This window comes from Gymnoscopelus braueri, assembly GCF_963280865.1.
Source record: "Gymnoscopelus braueri genome assembly, chromosome: 12".
NCBI lineage: Eukaryota > Metazoa > Chordata > Actinopteri > Myctophiformes > Myctophidae > Gymnoscopelus > Gymnoscopelus braueri.
Window position 1 is genome coordinate 49,061,701 of NC_137614.1, and position 21,558 is coordinate 49,083,258.

General features: G+C 40.8%; 1 protein-coding gene across 1 annotated transcript in view; it reads right to left on the minus strand.

The window, feature by feature from the left end:
- Positions 1 to 3,546: 3,546 nt before the first annotated feature.
- The window catches only part of plcg1 (phospholipase C, gamma 1), an 87,661-nt gene continuing 69,649 nt past the window's right edge, over positions 3,547 to 21,558 (minus strand). The window contains exons 28-33 of the mRNA XM_080443533.1: positions 20,333 to 20,487; positions 19,985 to 20,099; positions 17,660 to 17,821; positions 15,659 to 15,747; positions 13,252 to 13,619; positions 3,547 to 11,230 (exon numbers count right to left, since the gene is read on the minus strand). Coding sequence (XP_080299659.1) covers positions 11,188 to 11,230; positions 13,252 to 13,619; positions 15,659 to 15,747; positions 17,660 to 17,821; positions 19,985 to 20,099; positions 20,333 to 20,487 — 932 coding nt within the window. The 3' untranslated portion in view covers positions 3,547 to 11,187. The remainder of the gene's footprint in view (positions 11,231 to 13,251; positions 13,620 to 15,658; positions 15,748 to 17,659; positions 17,822 to 19,984; positions 20,100 to 20,332; positions 20,488 to 21,558) is intronic.

Genomic DNA, 21,558 nt, shown 5'->3' on the forward strand with positions numbered 1-21,558 from the left:
ATGTTGAGAGGATAACGGCGGGGCGGGAGGTCGTCTCGAAGTCGTCACGCTTCCCAACTGGACGTCGGATATCATCGACCCGCCCGAAACTCTCTCCGAATACGAACTCTTCACGACGATCGTTCTGTTTTTACGGAGAAAAGACTGGGTTTTATAGGCGTTTTGGCAGTAAGACACACACACAACAACAAAAAAACACGAAACTGCACAAGAATCATCCCACTTCAGTCTAGGGTGCTTGCCCAGGCCTTAAAAAGTAAAACAAACAAAAACCCCTTTTTCCTTTTGGGTCATCTCTCTCCGTATCGCTTTGTCCTCCTGGTTTTTCTGCAATAACGCGCTTGTCGACTTTGATTTCACGCCCTGAGCTCACTTTGTAATGCGCCGGGGCGAGGCTGTTCATGTACGGAATCACGTGAAAACGGGCACAGCAGCACTGATGCTTTTTTTAATACGTGATCATTCACAAATCAGACTTAAAGCCTGATGACGACGTGCAATGAAAATAGCCGATCTACAAGCTCACAACGCATTGCGATCGCAAAGCGTTGTGAGCTTGTAGATCGGCTATTTTTCCCGCTATTTCTGAAAATGTTTGATATGTTTTTTTTTAAAAAGATTTGCCCAAAATAGGAACACTGGGGTTACTATGGTTACGTTTGTTTCTTTGTACATACTCTTTGTTGGGGGAGGACATTAACCCTTTAAGACCGGGAACGCATCCGTGTGTCATTTTTAGATTCCTTTGGCTATTAAAAAATAGCAGATATACAAGTTCATAGCGCGACACTCGGTGCCGCGCTATGAGCTTGTAGATCTGCTATATTTTGGAAAAATCTTGAAAATGTGTGCAAATCTTGGAATATATATATTTTTGAAAGCGAACATTTGTAACTCAAATCTTATTGCTTCTGGGGATTTTTAAAATGTCTTCTAAATCCTAAAAGTTTTTTTTTTTAATGTTGCTGGTTCTTACACTTTTTCATGTCAAGGACCCCCAGAATTATACGTATTTTTCCGCGGACCCCCATCTGAAAATATTTTGTTCCAGGGACCCCCAGAAGCAAATATTTGAGTTAAAAATGTATACACACAAGATCTTAACACATTTTCCCGATTTCTTTAAACAAAAAATGACTGCAGATGCAGATCTACAAGCTCATAGCGCCGCGCTATGAGCTTGTAGATCTGCTGTTTTTGAAAAGCCCCAAAAAATCTTAAAATGACACAGATGCGTTCCCGGTCGTAATGGGTGTAAAATAGTGCTCGTTTGATATGGACAATGTGTGTAAAAGTCTGTCATCCCAAAGAGGGCAAGCACCCTGTTTGTTTGTGTCTAAACGGAAAAAGCAAAACCAAGGTGAACACATTTGACTGACTTTGTTTGTTTTTAGCATCAAGTGCTTCAGTACGTTACGACTGTACGTATTATTTCTGTTTTTATGGAACCTTTCTTATGTAATGAAATTTGACTGTAAAAGGATTGTTGAACTTTACTCCAGAGTTCCCATTCCCTAGGCCTGTTGTATAATTTTTACAGATGTTATTTGCAGAATAAAAACACAATGTAACAAACTTTAGCTTGTTGTTGCTGCAGACCTATTGTTATCGTCAAACTAAAACATAAAAGCGTTACTTATTACGCAAGTGTTCAATTTGAGGGTTATATTTTTAGCACGCTATGAATTCTGTGAGACTGGGTACTATGCAGTGGTGTAAAGTAACTACGTACATTTACTCAAGTACTGTGTTTGAGGTACTTTTACTTTACTGGAGTATTTCCAATTGTCTATTCCTAGGCTGTGTGTTTTCCACTTCCTGTCGATTTGATCCAATGATATCCAATGAAATCGACAGGAAGTGGAAAACACAGCCTAGGAAACAGGTGAATACTCTTACTTCTACTCCACTACATCTCAGAGGCAAATATTGTACTTTTACTCCACTACAATTATTTGAAAACTTACTAGTTACTTTTCAGATATAAATGATTACATTATTAACCACTTTAGCCCTATTTTATACCTAGGCTATTTGAAAATAGCCGATCTACAAGCTCACAACGCGTCGCGATGCGACACGTTGTGAGCTTGTAGATCTGCTATTTTCAAATATTTTTGTACTTTTACTTTTGGTACTTTAAGTACAATTTGAGACCTACTCAAGTACATTTTGAATTCCGGACTTTTACTTGTAACAGTACTTCTACATTGCAGTATTGATACTTTTACTTAAGTAAAATATTTGATTACTTTTTCCACCACTGGTACTGTGCATGAAATACTGTTCCTACCACAACTCGAGTCCAAAGCTCTAAATAAGCCAACCACCACATCACATTGCCACCAACACCCAGTGAAAACCAACCTAGAGGTGAGCATAGCTGAGCTGCTAAGTTCAATGCTTTCCATTTGGCATGTGTGTGTGGTAGTGTCTTCTAGCACCCTCTGGTGGACAAATTGTAGCATGCAATGCATACAGATGGCCTGAGTTGAACAAAAGGTGCCGCATTACGTCAGTCACAGCCGTGTTGATTTCGTCCACTAAAACTATGACACAAAATGTTCGTCGACTACCTTTTATCACGGAGAAACTAAATATATTGAAGAAGAGATCCAGTAGAACTAAAAGACAAGTCATTTTATGCTTGGTTGCGCTCAGGTGTTGCGATCTGAAAATAGCAGATCTACAACTATTTTCAGCATGCAACCAAGTGTAAAATCAGCCAATATGACGCCATCAAGGCGAAATCAACTGTAGATTTAGTCGAATATAAATAGAATCTATAATAAATAACTAAAACTAGACTAACAGTAAAACTTTTCAGATGACTAAAATTGCCGTCAAAATCTAAACTGCATCGCAGCTTAAAGGACAACTTTGTTTTTTTACAACCAAGGTTTATATTTTAGCTTGTAATTAAAGTAAATAAAGATGTGTTATTTTTTTTTTCATTTACTGCTTTCTATAGTTTTAGCAATTTTTGCAATATCTTTTACAGTGGGCGGGGGCATTCTGTCCGGTGGCTAAATATGCCCTTTTTACACAATAAAAAAGGTACGGTGGTCTTTGATGGCCAGATGTGAGTTATTGGGGGCTAGAAGAGCTACTGTAAATAATAATAAAGTTATTGTGTAAAAAAAGACATATTTAGCCACCGGACCGAATCGCAGATCGCAAAAATTGCTCAAACTATAGAAAGCAGTACATTTTAAAATTTTAACACTCATCTCTTATTTACTTTAATTACAATCTAAAACATAAACCGTGGTTGTAAAAAACCAAAGTTGTCCTTTAATCAAAATATCGTCTGTCGGGTGGAAACCTCATACTTTGTGTGACACTGTAGTATGATCAAGTAGGCCATTAATTTACGAAAAAAAACATGGAGATGAGGTTTCTGCGCGACAGCAACGATATATACTAAAGATTTCATCAAAGAATATCACTTTAATAGCACCTTCTTCAATAACATGGTAGTTGACCGTTTCTGCACTTCACAGGTAACAATGACAGGAGTTTAGATGCAAAGAAAAGAAGTCAAGCGTAGTCGTATAAGTACTTTATTTTTCAGGCTTGAATATGTTTCATATGAAAGGCAAAAAAAATTAAATGAATACTTTTCTTCTCAATAGCTTAGGCACGTTACAGAAAGGCGTTGTTTCTAAATGAGACCATCGTAGTAACAAAACGGAAAAAGAAAGATTTCAAAAACATAAAAACAAATGACACTGGAGCGCCCCCCCCTGTGGGGGGCCAGAAGGTGATGTGTGTGTACGGAAAAGCTCTAATTTATACGCCCCAGTCGCCCCGGGGCAAAAAGAACAGATCTCTGTTCTTTTCGGTGCTCCCGGAGTATAAAGTTTGGCTTTAAAGACACAGGAAGAAGAGGCACGTATAGACGTCAGCAGCAGGAAGCTACCTACGCAGCATCAGAGGGAGGGCGGGAGTCGCCACGACAACGGGCCGTTCATTGACCAATCAGAGAGGAGGGAAAACGAACCTCCAAAAAAAAGAATGCATTTGAGATAATAGCTTTGGGATAAAAAAACTTTTACTAAAGGTCATTGTAATGAGCATTAATTCATAGGTAATAATCTCGAGGTGCCGTAGATCGGTAGGTGCCATTCAAGACTAGGATTGGGGTCCAGAACCGAGGGAATCGGAGGAACCGTTTCCAGAACCAGTTTTTATGACACCGTCAGAGCTGGTAATGTGGACGTCTGCTATACCATTGGTTCTCAAAGTGGGGTCCGGGGACCCGGCCCAGGGGTCCCCAGCTAAATGAGTTAATATAGCGTCACGATCAGTTTAACCACTTTAACCATAATTGTATACTTTGGCTATTCAAAAATAGCAGATATACAAGCTCATAGCGCGGCACTCGGTGCCGCCCTATGAGCTTGTAGATCTACTATTTTTTTAAAATCTTAATGTACACAAATCTTTGAATATATATATATTTTTAAAGCGAACATTTTTTTTTACTAAAATCTTTGCTTCTGGGGGTCCCTGGAACAAAATATTTTCAGATGGGGGTCCGCGGCCAAATACATATCATTTTGGGGGTCCTCGACATGAAAACGTGTGAGAACCACTGTGCTATACAATTACTATACCAGTGGTTCTCAACCGTTTTAATTTCAAGGACCACCATGACTGTACAAATGGAACCAAATGGACCTTCAAGGGTCCATTTTTAACCCCCTCAAGTTACCCAGAGGGTCCCTGTACCTCACTTTAAGAACCAGTGAGGTATATATATATATATATAACCCTATTCAAGACTTGACATAACTGAATAATGAATGCTGTGGACTAATAGGTACATGCCTCTCGCCCCTTCCCTGACAGAGCCCTTATAACTCCTTATAAGATGCCTATTGACATTATTTACGCCTAATTAACTATTAACTAACGCTTCATAACCTTAGTTGATGAGTTGTTTACCAAAGCAATGACTTGCGGGTACAAATCAAAACACAAGTTTTCTTTTCTCCGTAAAACAGAAGTACAGTGAGACCTGCAAGTCTCCAGTGTGTGTCCCTGCCTTTTAATCTACACCGTTTCATATTATATACTGTTATCATATGGCTTTAGGAGCGTCTCGATTCGTTAGAAACATTACAGAGTGAGGAAATACTGAGTCGACATTACAGGGTCAATAACAAATTGACAACTTATATATAAGCTATGAGAAAACAACAAAAACACTGTTTCCAATGTGTGAGAGATTGGAAAAGACAACACCATCGATTAACAAAGCTTGGTATGGCATCCCCTCAAAAGGTACAGATTCAGCCCCATAGTATCTCTACCAATAATATGGCCTTAAGAACTGATTATTATCAGGAGTGAAATGCAGCCTAACTCCTAGGAACCAAAGTTTTTAAAAGGCAGTTATCGTCCATAACTCTTGATTTCATATCAGGAGACATCTTGAATTTCAAGAACGACATACAGTACATGAGTAAATGTCAGTATGATTATTAGAGCCCGGTCGATCTACTGGTTTGGCCGATATATCGTTCATTGTTTGACCTTTTTTGACCACATCGGTTTCAGCAATTATGCAGCCAATATGTCCCGATTACTTTTTACCATATCAAACAGTATTTTGGGCACGTTGTATAGGCAAAATGTTCAAAAAATAGACTATCTACAAGCTCACGTGTCACAGTGCAACACGTGAGCTTATAGCTAGCTATTTTTGAAGGTGGTTAAAATTAAATAAAATGGTTCCCAAAAAAATATTGGTTCCCAAACATCGGTCACCTGTGGTTTTTAGGACAACCCCCAAAATCAGGCATCGCTAGGGCTCTAATGAGAATACCACGTGAAGAATGGCCAGCGACGCTGACTGTCAAAGGCCAAAAGAAAGACATTCAATTACAGAGTAGACCTCTTCCAGTTTATGTACAAAATCTCAGATTTTTCTCAGTTCATAAAGAATAGTAATTCATCCACTGTTAGCTTGTAGTTAGCGGTTTGTCACATGCTCTGGCACGTGGAAACTTGGTACTTTCTGCTACTAACCTCCCCAGAATACTGTGGCACACAACAAACACAAAATTGGCCCCTTTAAAAGACTTGGTGGTGCATTAAAAAAAAAGGTTAAAACACAAAAAAAGCTAAAGCTATACTGAATAATTTTGTCTTTATGCCAGGTACTGGCAATTCCAAACCATTCTATTTGGTCACTGTTGTTGACAATACTGTATTCAATTTGGTTACTCGTCCCTCTCTTTTTAGGCTATATTCATAATTTGCACACACACACACAAAGAGACCCATAACCAAAAAAAAGAACATAACAATGAAAACAAAGAAAAAACACAAAGCCATGACATGTTAGGAGGGCCTTTGCTGAAGACTGTGAAAATATCTTTTTTAACAGACAATCTGTTAAGATTCTTCAAACACGCATGTTTCCAAACAGCCACTGACTTCAAATCTAATGAGATAACGTGAACAGTGGTCACCATCAGTCTTATCATCATCATATGGCTTGAGGCTGTTTTGGGAATAGTCATAATCATGTTCAACTCATTAAAATAACTCCGTAAGGGAGCTGTGATTGCTTTAAAAAAAAGACCTTTGACACAAAATTAGGGCTAGGCCGTATGGACAAAAACAAATATATATTTTGACCAAATATACCTCAATATCGATTGTGATGAATAATATCGCATCGTGACAATTATATAAATTCTTGTAATCTTTCAAAGAATCCTCGAAAATACCACAAATAGCTGATCTAATAGTTCACAATACACCATCGTCATGTTGTGAGATTGTAGATAGAGCTTAAAAGGGATAGTTCACCCAAACAATTACTTATTTTCTATTTATTAAACACCCCATGAAGCCTTGAATTCAGATTTTTTTGTTTTTGTCGCATTCCTAAGCCAATAATTTGATGAGCGGCGGAAAGATGCTAATGTCTCCAGTAGGAGACTCAAAGTTGACACTTTGAGTCTCTGCCGGTCATCAAATTATTGGCTTAGGAATGCGACAAAAACAAAAAAATCTCCACGAATTCAAGTCTTCATGGGGTGACTAATCGATAGAAAAAAAGTCATTTTGGGGGTGAACTATCCCTTTAAGTAATTACAACCAGGAAAAGACAACACTCGAGCCGTATCACGGATAATTACGATATTCAAAATCCCAAACGATATCTTAGCCTCACAACACGATATCGACATCATCGATACAGTAGCCCAGCCCTCTAAAAAATAAACACTTCTTCCGATGGCGATCCGAAAGAAGTTTCATTACGCTTTGAATAAATAAAACAAAAAACAAAACAAAAAGACAGTTTTAAACAGCTGCTTCGTCCAACCCTTGTAAACGCCGAGGGTAGATTTATATACGGGCAAAGATTCCACAATAAAAGCCAGACGACAGTTAAGACATAAAACATTGCCGTTCACCGTAACTTTTCCCAGAGAGACAGAGAGAGGACTTGCTTCACACAGTGTGGACCAAAAAGCTCTGATTTATACTGAGTTGTATAACTCACTATACAACCAAGTGTAAATCTGGCACTTAACCCATTAAGACCTGAGGCCGCTTCTAAACATTTTCTAAATCCTAACAGTTTTTCGGAAAAAAATGTAAAAAATTAATTTTCACGATTTTTCAAAAATAGCAGATCTACAAGCTCGTAGCGCGGCACTCGGTGCCGCGCTATGAGCTTGTATATCTGCTATTTTTTAATAGCCTAAAGAAATCTAAAAGTGACACAGATGCGTTCCAGGTATTAATGGGTTAAAAACCCTACAGTACATCGTCTCTGTGAGGGTGGAAACCTCATGTGTCCAAAAACTGTGCTACTTTTCAGGATTTCAAATCTTGAAAATAGCACATATGGTTCTCAAAGTGGTGTCCGGGGACCCCCAGGGGTACTTGGGGGGGAGGGGGGGGGGGGGGGGGGGTACCAGGGGGTCCCCAGGAAAAAGTGTTAATGTATAGCGTCACAATCATTTTAACCACTTTAGCTATTTAGCTAGCAAAAATAGCTTTAGCACTTTAGCTATTCAAAAATAGCAGATCTACAAGCTCATAGCGCGGCACTAGCTTGTAGATCTAATATTTTTTTTAAATCCCTCGCACAAAATATTTTTGAGATGGGAGGGGGGTCCGCAGCCAAATATATATATCATTTTGGGGGTCCTTGACATGAAAAATTTTGAGAACCACTGAAAATAGCCAATGTACAAGCTCACAACGCTTTCGCGTCCGCGGCACGTTGTGTGAGCTTGTAGATCGCCTATGAACGGGACACCGTGACACTGTCGTCGTTACGATTAAGTATGTGTCGGGTAAAGTCTGGTAAAAGCACCTGCGAGGGAGGGAGGGAGGGAGGGAGGGAGGGAGGGAGGGCAAAGAACGGAATGAGGTCCAGTTTTTGGAATGTAAGTGACCCATGTAGAGAAAACAAAAGTTCATCTGACAGTGAGTGTGTGAGTGTGAGTGTGAGTGTGAGTGTGTGTGTGTGTGTGTGTGTGTGTGTGCACGTGGCATGTCAGGCTGCCCTGCTCTCCGGCTGCTTCCAAGACAAACAGGCAACTACTTTCTCCTGATGTCTATTAACCACTGGTTCCCAAAGCTTTTTTTAGCTCAGGACCCAAAAGAGAAATTTGATGTCTCTCCCCAGGACCCAAACTGGTGACAATATCAGATCTACAAGCTCACAACCGTGAGCTTGTAGATCAGCTATTTTCCACTGCTTCTTAAGCATTGTTTTTGATATTTTCTTTGATTTATTTTATGAATTTATGAAATTATTTTGTAAAATCATTGAATGTCTTTAATTCATGAAAAAAAAAGTTTTTGGAATTTTAGATTTTTTATTTGTATTTTTTTGAAATAATTCAAAACAAAACGTAGGAAACCAAAAATAAGGTGATGTTTACTCCCGACCCACAAATGGGTCCCGACCCAGTGTTTGGGAACCAGTGACGTAAACCACAGATGGTTCGTTGACCGGGGTCCCTCAGGGCTCTGTACTTCGCACCGCCCCCACACACACACACAAAATCTCTTGTCCAAAAAATAGCCAATCTACAAGCTCACAACGTGCTGCAATGTTCGGATTATTCACATTTTTGGTTTGCTTTCTTTTCGCCTTTTAAATGTTTGCCTATTATGACATGATGCCCAGAAGAGAGATGCTAGGGTTCATGTGGTTAAATTAAAAACAAATCACTAAGGTGTGTGTGTGTGTGTGTGTGTGTGTGTGTGTGTGTGTGTGTGTGTGTGTGTGTGTGTGTGTGTGTGTGTGTGTTGAACGGACACAGACGTTCCTCCACAAAGCGCACGTGGAGCAACACGTTAAAAAACACTGCCATAGAGAGCCCTCGTGTTTTACACATAATACATGTAAGACAAAAAGAAAATGAAAAAAAAAATTTGAAGAAAAAAAAGACAGAACAAAATCACATTATGAATGTTTTCAGAGTTTAAATAAAAACATAATAATAATTAAAAAGCACGGGAGACCAAAAAGAGCTCTTTGAGAGCAGGTTGTGGGGCTGCTTGGGCTGTTCTCTGAAACCAAACAGCACAGCAGGAATAATAAATATATAACTATATATATATTCATATACGTTGAAGAGTGAGAGAGGAGTTGGAGGAGGAGGAGGAAGAGGGGGGAGACAAAAAAACACCTTTAACTTGGAAAACAGTTTCAAACTGGTCACCTTTTTTGTTGTCTTTTTAGTAGCTTTTTTTACAGCTCTCTCTCTCTCTCGTCCTCCAAAAACTAACTGTTGCGCTCATCTCAGGAAAAACAAAACAAAAAGAATAAACCCCCACACACACACACACACAACTGAGGAAAATAACCCCCCCCCCCCCTCCGGCAGGGTAGACCACCAGCCTTCTTCTTCTCCTCCTGTAGTTTTTGTCCGTTTCTCTCCTTCCTGTCCACCACAGGCAGCTTTCCTCCTCTCGCTCGCTCCCCTGACACACACACACACACACACACACACACACACACACACACACACACACACACACACACACACACACATAGACATAAAGGTAGACGCCTCCTCTGGCTCTGAAGCGTCTGTATGGCGGACGCGTTTCCGCTTCCTTGGGGGGCAGCTGGAAATTTCCGCGCGCGTCACAGAAGGGGGCGTTCAGTAGGCCAATCAGAGGCAGGTGGGGGCGGGACAACTAGATTCTGACATGTCCTGGAAAAGACGCGCTGTGATTGGCCAGTAGTCAACACGCTGTGATTGGCCAGTGCCTGTACCCCCCCCCCGGAAATATGGCAGCCACCATACGAAACAGGTCGGTCCAACGAACTGCAGAGGCCAATGAGGTATCTAGGTTTCTATATCTATGCACACACATGCACACACATACACACACACACACACACCCCCTCCCCGCTCCTAGCGACCACCGTTTCTCAACGTCGGGTCTGGGGGACCACCAAGGGGGTCCCAAATGGAAACCGTTTGGGAACGGTCTGTAACTCTGAGAGTGCGCAAATTGAACCAAATGGACCCCAACGCAGTGGGTCTTTTTCATGTCGAGGATTTTCGAGATTTTTCTAAAATGTTCAAAAATAGCAGATCCACAAGCTCACAGATTTTGAATTATCTTTGAGGTTGTTGTTTTTTTTAACACAAATCGTCTCTTATGGGGATCCCTGGCACAATACCTTTTCAGAAGGGGTGTCGGCGGGCCAAATACATATCAATTTCGGGGTTCCTTGACCGGAAAAAGTTCTGTAATTTGGTTCCATTTCTCTCCCAGAGTAAAATGATCACTGAGGATTTTAACTGTGTAGATTGGGGGTCCTCCCCCCAAAAAAACTAAATAGGTTTTCCATTTGTACACTTCTCTATGTTACAGACATGTAAAGGTGTGTCCATTGAGAAACGGTGTTTGTTACCTCCTCGACGCCTCCTCTTCTCTTGGGAGGACGATGGTAGAGGGGGGGGGGGGGGGGAGCAAGGGGGCGGTGACAGCTGCCTGAAATGTAGGCCAAAAGTGGTGGTGGTGGTGTGGGGAGTTTCCATGGAAACAAGTGTTCACAGCAGTCAGTGACATCATCGGTACGTTGGGGGGGGGGGGGGGGTTTGGGGAGGAGGAGGGGATGTGGGTGGGGAGGGGGGGGGGCTGCTGTAGAAACGCAGCCGCCCTGATTGGTCCAAATAAACCCTTTTACACGCGGTTCTCTCCGCCCACCCGGGTCCTACTCATCATCCTATAGGGTGGAGACAAAAGACAGGAAAAAAAACAAACTAAGAATCTTGTGTTGGTCAGAAGGTCTTACACTTTAACACACAGGTAGCAGTGGTTCTCAAAACACAATTCCAACGACCCCCGTAACTCTGAGAGTGTACAAATGGTGGGTCCATTTGGTAAACACATACATCAATTGCAGAGACGGTGTAGTGCCTCAGTAAACTAGGACCACAGGTAAACCATGAATCAGTCCAAAGAATATATACTGTCAAAATAACAATATGTAGCCTACATTGAAACTATAGGATACCAGGTAAACAATGAACCTAGCATCTCGTCTCTGTTGGGGTGGAAACCAACATTTGAATCCTGAAACCTGAAATCCCGAACCCCACCCACCGGCCCCTATTCTCACCCACCGGCCCCTGTTCTCACCCAAAAGGGTCCTGATGACACAATGGAAGCGTCTGATGCACGTCGTCATCAAACGCACCCATTGTTTTTACCAGCTGTTGGAGGCGTTTTTGCCATGATGTCCATTCAGGAAGGAGACCATAGACCCGGACTGGATCTATGGATCCGGATCTTAAACCAGTGGTTCTCAAAGTGGGGTCCAGGGAGCCCGAGGGGGTTTCTGGGGGGGTTTTCAGGGGGTCCCCAACAAAAGTAGTTAATATAGCATCACAATCATTTTAACCAGTTTATCTATTTATATTGAGGCCATTCAAAAACAGCAGATCTACAAGCTCACATCTGCTATTTTTGACTTTTTTTTAACCCATTAAGACCTGAGGCGATTCTTAATTTATTTTTTTGTAAATCCTAACAGTTTTTTGAAAAAAATCGAAACATTTTTGCATTAATTAAGACTAATTTGCATTAATTACTGATGTTCGGAGGATTCACCTGGTATCCCCCGTATTTAATGTTACAACGCTATGAATTGTGGGTAATTCCCTCAGGCCAAGTCTGCATTGATGTACACTTAAGGAAAGGAAGCATAGACATTGGCATTTTAAGCAAACACTTTAAAGTCAAATCTTTGCTTCTGGGGGTCCCTGGTAGGGCTTTCACCAACTAGTCGACTAGTATAACCACTAGTCGACCTTGTTGGTACTAGTCGAATATTATTTAATTTTTTTTCCATTGTTTTAGTGCCATAGTAATGGCCCATTATTATTATTATTATCCTCCTGCCTTTATTTTGTATCAAAAGGGTGTCAAAAGTATGCCGAATAATAGCCTATTATTGGTCAATAACCCCCTTTTGAGGATCCTTGGAGACGCTGCTGTGCTGCTTTTTTTTTTTTACCACTGGGTCAAATTAGTCAACAAGTAAAAATCTCTAGTGGTGAAAGCCCTAGTCCCTGGCACCAAATATTTTGAGATGGGGGTCCGTGGCCAAACACATATCATTTTGGAATCTAAAATATAAACTTTTATCCAATGCGTAACAATAACACAACGCCTTGGTGATGAGCAGTGGTGGAAAAAGTACTCAAATTCTTTACTTAAGTAAAAGTACCAATACTGCAAAATAAAAATACTCTGTTACAAGTAAAAGTCCAGAATTAAAAATTTACTTGAGTAAAAGTACAAAAGTATTGGCATCAAAATGTACTTAAAATACCAAAAGTAAAAGTACTAAAATGTTTGAAAATAGCAGATCTACAAGCTCACAACGCGTCGCTTCGCGACGCGTTGTGAGCTTGTAGATCGGCTATTTTCAAATAGCCTATGTATAAAACAGGGCTAAAGTGGTTAATGTATGTTTCATAATATAATCATTTATATCTGAAAAGTAACTAGTAACTAATGTTCTCAAATAATTGTAGTGCAGTTAAAGTACAATATTTGCCTCTGAGATGTAGTGGAGTAGAAGTAAAAGTATTGGAAATTGGAAATACTCAAGTAAAGTACAAATACCTCAAAATTGTACTTAAGTACAGTACTTAAGTAAATGTACTTAGTTACTTTCCACCACTGGTGATGAGTATGTGTTGTTGCCCTTATTATTATTATTATCATCATTACACACACCTCCTGTTCTGCGGGTCCATGTGGTCCAGCAGGGCCTCCTGCGACACCCGGAAGTCGTCCAGCGGCGACTGGTAGCGGGCCTCGAACGAGCCCTCCCTGCTGCTGCCGCCGCCGCCGCCGCCGCCGCCGCTGCTCCGGTAGGCGGCCGTGGCCTGAGTGGACAGCGCCGCGGGGGGCTGGGAGGACTGGGGGGGGGAGGACGTCACCAACGACGTGGTGGAGCCCCCCGACTCCCCCAGGCGCTCCCCCCCGGGGCTGCGCCCCGCCGCCGCCGCAGCCTGGGTGGTGGCGGCGGAGGAGGAGGAGACCAGGGACAAGGAGGAGGAGGAGGAGGCGCTGCTCAGGAACGGGCACTCGCCGTTTTCATCCTGCTGACAAGAGGGAGGAGGAGGGAGCAGTGTTCATTTTGACCCAAAAGTTTGATTTAGTTTTAGTCAGTCTTTTGAATAGAATTCCATTTGGTTTTAGTCATATTTTAGTCATCTGAAATGTTTTAGTTTTTGTCTAGTTTTAGTCGACTAAATATCATAAGATTTGGGCAGGAAATACAAGCGATACTTTCAATTAACATTGTACCAGAACCTAAGTTCTTCCTGCTAGGCCTCTATCCAGTTGGACAAAGAATTAGGCGTAGTGATAGAATATTCATAGACATTTGTCTCTTACAAGCTAAAAGAGTAATTGCATTGACCTGGAAGAGGCCGGACAGACCAAGTATTGCACAGTGGTTCAGGGAATTGTCTTTATGCCTACCTCTAGAAAAAATCACATACATACTTAAGGACAAACAAGAGATGTTTCAGGAGGTGTGGGGTTGCTTTATTCAATACATGGAAAATAATAATCTGCCACATTTAATGGAAGAATCTGGAGAGGAGTAGTGTTGATGCCTATGTATGTTTTTCTTTTGTCTTTGTTTCTGTTTTTGTTTTTTGTCATTTCAATAATTATCTTGTATAATTTTATGTAAAAGTTCATTTCTGTTTTCTGTTTATTATTTATTATATTATAAGTTGTTGTAATGTGTGTAAAAGAAAATAAATAAACATATTGTTGAAAAAAAAATATCATAAGATTATAGTCGACTAAATCTACAGTTGATTTAGTCGACTAACATGTATTGTGGCGGTGCCTTGATGGCGTCGTAATGGCTGATTTTACACTTGGTTGCATGCTGAAAATAGCCGATCTACAAGCTCACAACGCGCCGTGCTGCGACGCGTTGCGAGCTTGCAGATCTGCAATTTTCAGAGAGCAATACCCGAGCGCAACCGATCATAAAATGACTTTTCTTAGTTCTACTGGATCCTACTACTGGATTGTCTTATTTCTACTTCTCCACTAGTCCCTCTCTAACATTTTAGTCTAGTTTTTATTTGTTGACAAAATTGTCAATATATTTAGTCTTAGTTTTAGTCGTCATAGCTTAGTTTTTATTTAGTCAGTGAAGAAAGCTAGTCGACAAACATTTTTCGTCATAGTTTTAGTCGACGAAATCAACACTGGGAGGGAGGGGACAGCGATGAGGTCATCATCAGTGAGAGACGAGGAAAAAAGCGGTCGCTGTCGGGGCAGAAACCTCCATATTCTAACTTTTTGTGTTTTCTTTTCTTAAATCAACGTCCTACTTGATCATACTACAGCGTCACACAAAAGTATAAAAATTTGCAGATCTACAAGCTCGAAACGCGGCTCGAAACGCGGCACGAAGTGGCGCGTTTCGAGCTTGTGGATCTGCTACTTTTGCTGTTTTTTTTATTTGAATCGCGAAGAGTCACGGTTTTGGACATATGAGGTTTCCACCCGACAGAAACGTTATGGTTGGATTGGGGGGAAAAAGCTAGAAGACTGATCAATACAAAACCCTTCAACCCTACTGTACGCTTTCACTTTTTTAGCAGATCTACAAGCTCACAACACTGCGTCACACCGTGAGAGTAAGGAGCTTGTAGATCTGCCATTTTCACTTTTCTTTTTCTTTTTTTTAAACAGAAATGTTAAAAAAGTCATTTGCCTATAACAATTTTAACAAAAAAAAGAAGAAAATGTATCCATCAATTACTTAATTATAACACATGGATGAATTCTACAAGTGCTGCATTGTAATACTTAGGGGTGTGCCGATACACTAATTTCACGATACACTATATTGGGCTCACAATATCGATAAGATACGATATATGGCACTTTTTTATTATGAAAATATATGGGGGTAAAAAAAGCAAATGCAAACAAATACTTCTGTTTTTGCATTATTAATATTGCAATTTTTTGGGGGGGGAAAATTATTAATTTCTTTCACCAAAACGATACATATCGTCACGAAAACGTATCGCGATATATAGCGGGACGATATATGGGCACACCCCTAGTAATACTGTATGTGACACATGGCCCTCTGACTCACCCTGCCCCGGACGATGTCCATGTGCACCAGCAGAGACGCCAGCTCCAGATCCTCATTGTAGCTGTTCTTCAGGGGCACCGACCTGTAACCTGATGACACCACAGCACGCACACACACACACACACACACACACACACACACACACACACACACACACACACACACACACACACACACACACACACACACACACACACACACACACACACACACACACACACACACACACACACACACACACACACACACACACACACACACACACACACACACACACACACAGGCCACTTTCAGACATGCGCTGTACTATGGAAGCTTTCCACAGTTCAAACGGAGGGGCTGTATGTATGAACGCAACATCCCGGATCAGTAGGATCGGACTTGCGACGGACTTTATGCGGGCGGCAGGACCCTTGAGTTAAGTCCGGTTAAACCCCATTGAAGTTTCACTTTAATTATTAATGGCGTGGCTTTTAAACTGAACGAAAAGCTTTGCTCTGAAACCGTAGCTGATAAAGAGACTTGCAGGAAACTACAAGGCAGTGGAAAACATTTCCACAAAGACAGACTGACTGTTGTTCACCTCGTAGCCTCTGTCCCCAATGAGGCGGTTGGCTTCGGTCGGTGCATTCAAGTAGCCTACTGACGTCAGTTGCGCTGCATATACAGTACATACAGTATGATACAGTTGCTGTGTCCAACAGCGGTGTAAAGCAACTAGGTACATTTACTCAAGCACTGTACTTAACTACAATTTTGAGGTATTTTTTTACTTTACTGGAGTATTTCCAATTTTCAGTACTTTTACTTCTACTCCACTACATCTCAGAGGCAAATGTTATACTTTTACTCCACTATAAATATTTGAAAACTTTAGTTACTAGTTACTTAGATTTGTATTATTATGACAAAACATACATTAACCACCTCAGCCCTATACTATACATTTCAGCCATTTGAAAATAGCCGATCTACAAGCACACAATGAGTTGCAATGAGACGCATTGTGAGCTTGTAGCTTGTAGACCAGAACTTGTGAAATGGGATAATTTCTGCATAATGAGTATTTTCTACAAGTATATTTTGAAATCTAGACTTTTACTTCTAACAAAGTATTGCAGTATTGATACTTTTACTTAAGTATAGAATGTGAGTACTTTTTCCACCACTGGTGTCAAATGCTCATTTTGTACACAGCAATGTTAATTTGTATACATGGATTAAAGCAAAATAAAATGTCACGACAAAAAAATGCTGTATGGCCAAGTCCTAATGTGTGATTTGTGAAACAGCATGAAAGGAGTCTTTCATGCTGTGTGCGCTGTTTCCTAAACAGTTTACACAATATGCAAAATGATGATGCTTTAGTAATACTAGACCATAGCCGGTGAAGGGCGCAGGCGAAAGTAGTTGCAAACGTGGGGTTATTGTTTTCATAGACCTTGCTGCTTGTTTCTCGCGCAAAACCTGGCAACGTTAGCTCCTATTGTTTGACACACAAACGCTAATAATAAGCTGAGATTTGATGAAATTGAGAAACGGGCTTCGCAGTTAAGTTCAGATGGTAATGGTCAATGGCTGTGTGCAAATTCAGAGCAATTGCTCGAGTCACATGACACCACGCACTACAGACAGACAGAGGTTTGTAGAATTATAGGATGATTGTTCCTGCTGTTCTACATACTGCCAACCGGGTGAAGAAATCACAGATTGAGGCTTTAACCTTTGCTTTTATGAAATAGCTACGACCACGCTATGAGCTTGTAGATCTGCTATTTTCGAAAAATCATGAAAAAATATTCTTTATATATTTTTTTAAAAACTGTTTGGATTTAGAAAACATTTTTAGAATCGTCCTCAGGTCTTAATGGGTTAAAATAATAACCGAAAAAACCTATCTACAAGCTCAGGCTATTTTCTTAGCCGATTACTTTTGAATGAAATTGATAATTGACTATAATGAATGAAATGGACTAGTTGGTTTAAATGTTGCACCCTTACCTGTCTTGAGGCTGTTGATGGGGAACGTGGCTTGAGCCAAGAAGTTCTGGTCGCTGAACATGTCGATCTCATACACCCCGAAGCGCAGGAAGGCAAAGGCAGAGTTCAACACGGTGAAGCTGAACCTCTTCCTGGGCCATGTGGGGTTCAGACCATTATCAGCTGAGAGAGGAAAAAAAAGACAATAGATGAGATTAGAAATTCCATCAGACATTCCATCAGAATTCCGCTATGAGAGAAATCATGGTTAGTCTAATGCAGTGGTTCTCAAACTTTTTCATGTCAAGGACCCCCAAAATGACATGTATTTGGCCGCGGACCCCCATCTCAAAATATGTTGTTCCAGAGACCCCCCACTAGCAAAGATTTGAGTTAAAAATGTTTGCTTAAAAATATATATATATTCAAAAGGTTTGCACACATTTTCACGATTTTTCAAAAATAGCAGATCTACAAGCTCATAGCACGGCACTCGGTGCCGTGCTATGCGCTTGTATATCTGCTATTTTTGAATAGCCAAAGTATAAAAGGTTAAAGTGGTTAAAATTATTGTGATGCTACATTAACACATTTTGCTGGGGACCCCCTGGAACCCCCCCACGGACCCCTGGGGGTCCCCGGACCCCACTTTGAGAACCAATGGTCTAATGCACACTATAAGCCTTCAAAAGTAGCCTTGCGAACCAAAGGTTCCAGAGCCTTGTGGCCCACAGGTCAGGAGCCAATCTCCTGTTTTCGTAGTAAAAACTAGTTTTTAGCCTAGTCAAAACTATAATCTCTACTTCGCATATATATATATATATATATATATATATATATATATATATATATATATATATATATATATATATATATATATATATATATATATATATATATATATATATATATATATATATATATATAGTATTGATTCTGTCTTGACTATACTGTAGGCCATGTACTTGTCTTTTTCTGTACTTTTTTGTTTGTTTTATTATTAGTTGCTGGTGGTTATTCATTTGAGTACTTATTGTCCTTTTCATTTTTTTAATATTATTTATTTATTTTATTTATTACTATTGTTGTTGTTATTACTATTATTTCATGGATCTGGTTCCCTGATTATGGCTTCATATGTGCTTGTGATCTACCTGTTTATGGTAATATAAAAATACAAATATTTGATCACACAAAAGAAAGTATGTCACAGGGACTTTACCCAGTGGTGGAAGAAGTACTCAGATATTTTACTTAAGTGAAAGTAGCAATACCACAATATAAAAATACTCTGTTACAAGTAAAAGGCCTGTGCTGAAACCGTACTTGATTAAAAGTACAAAAGTATTGGCATCGAAATTATACGTAAAGTACCAAAAGTAAAAGTGCTAAAATGTTTGAAAATAGCCGATCTACAAGCCCACAACGCGTCGCGATGCGACGCGTTGTGAGCTTGTAGATCTGCTATTTTCAAATAGCTTATGTATAAGATAGGGCTAAAGTGGTTAATGTACGTTTTATAAAATAATAATTTATATCTGCAAAGTAACTAAAGTTTTCAAATAATTGTAGTGGAGTAAAAAAAAGTATAATATTTGCCTCTGAGATGCAGTGGAGTAGAAGTAAAAGTACTGAAAACTGGAAATACTCCAGTAAAGTAAAAAATACCTCAAAGTTGTACTTAAGTACATTACTTGAGTAAATGTACTTACTTACTTTCCACCACTGACTTTACCCCCCCCCCCCATTTTTATAGTCTCTGGTATGATGACCCGACCGGGAACTGCACACCACCCATCTCCCAGTCTCTGGGCGGACATTCCATAACCACAAGGCCACTGAGCCGGTATCATAAACCTGAGTCTATATAATAAAAATGGCCTCCGCTCTGAATTAAATCTTTATGACTTTTATGACATTTCTTTATGGCCATGTCATTCGCCCCCAAAGAGGTAGTATCTCTAGTACTCCAACGCTGTGTGGTCTGTGACTTGAAACCCTGTCATTAACAGTGGTAGAATGCTGTTAACCACACTGGACATGTCATTATGGGTGAAAGCTTTCCAAAATGACAAGCTCACCACGTGTCACTATAAGCTTGTATTTGTATATTCGCTGTTTGGAGTACGATGAATTGTAGAGGACTTAAATGGTATTACATTTTTTCCCCCAATTAGTTCCCCCTGCACTGTTCTTCGATAATTTCATGTCGTTGTTCCATTGGTTGTGGTTCTTGATCCATCTTTTGTTTCAGCTGTTGATGTATCCACCAGCCTTGCTGGCAAAAACGACCCGTTCCTGCCTGCAAAAACCTGGGAGGAAATTTGTAAAAAAACCTATTCTCACCTTCTGAGTCGGTCTTCTGCTTGGCACTGTCGTAGTCCGCCCCGCACACCTCGATCTCGATCAGCGGGCACACGATGCCCCGGCCGTGCTTGGGCAGGTGCCGCGCTCCCAACACCTGGAAGAGGAGGTGAACGAACACAGAGTACACCTTTCACTCAAGTCTCTCTCCTTTGCACCGCTGCAGCCATTCAAGCTAAATGCCCACGCATGCATATGGCTTTGAATATGGACACACACACACACACACACACACACACAGTACAGGGTGTAGGGGGTCTATATACCTCTATGTACAGGGTGTAGGGGGTCTATATACCTCTATGTACAGGGTGTAGGGGGTCTATATACCTCTATGACCAGGGTGAGGATTTCGACGTCCCGTAGTGTCTGTCGGTCAAAGGGGTCGAACCGCAAGGTGTCGTCCCTCATGATGGGCGGCTGCAGGACGTAGCCACTCCGCCCGTTCAGCATGAAGAGCGCCTGGTTCATCTGCATGGGCTTGTCTGCGGTGGGACAGAGAGGGGGGGGGGGGGCGTGTGAATCCTCTCGTCTATCGTTGCTCTCGGGGTAGAAACCTCTTATCTCCATAGTCTAACGCCCTACTTGATCACACTGCTACAGCAGGGGTCTTCAGCGTTTTTCAGCCCAAAGACCCCCTAGCTGAGAGAGAGATGAAACAGGGACCCCCTGTATTTTATAAAATTGTGTTTCAGATTAAACTTTTTTTTTTACTTGGTCTAATCTTTTTTTCCCCTCTACACCTATACCTCTTTGCCAAAAATAGCAGATCTACAAGCTCACAACGCCTCGCGCTGCGAGGCGTTGTGAGCTTGTAGATCTGCTATTTTTGGCTAAAGTTCTCCTCAGAAAAGGGATGCTAGGGTTCAAGTGGTTAATGTAAAAAAAAAAAACACTACATATTGTATAGAATTGTGTTGCAGAATAAACTTTTTCATAGATTTCATAGCTGGTAAAATGGTAAATGCATTTATATAGCGCCTTTACCCAAAGCGCTTTACATAGATAGTGCCTTACATTCACACATTCACACACAGATGGTGGAGGAAACCATACTTAAGACACCAACCTGCTCATCAGGAGCAATTATGAGGTTCAGCGTCTTGCTCAAGGACACTTCGACACTAACTCTGGGGGAGCCCCGGGATCGAACTGGAAACCTCGCGGCTCCCATCCGGCCGCTCTACCGGCCACTCTACCCCTGAGCCACTGCCGCCGCAGATGGATTCATAGACCTGGGTGCACTATCTATATGTTGTATAAATGTATGTTTTTTGTTTATTTCTTACACATTAGCGTCTCTATTAATTCATGTTAATGTGTATTTTCAGACATTAACCACTTAAAGCCTCAATACTAAACTTGACCATTGGCTCTGTACTTGGTCTGCTCTTTTTTTCCCTCTACACCAAACGTCTTTGCCAAAAATAGCCAATCTACAAGTTGTAAATCGGCTATTTTTGGCTAATGTTACCCTCACTCCCCTGAGAATCCTATCACACAAAGATTTGGCGGACCACCTATAATAACTCTTGAGGACCCCCCCGGACCCCCTG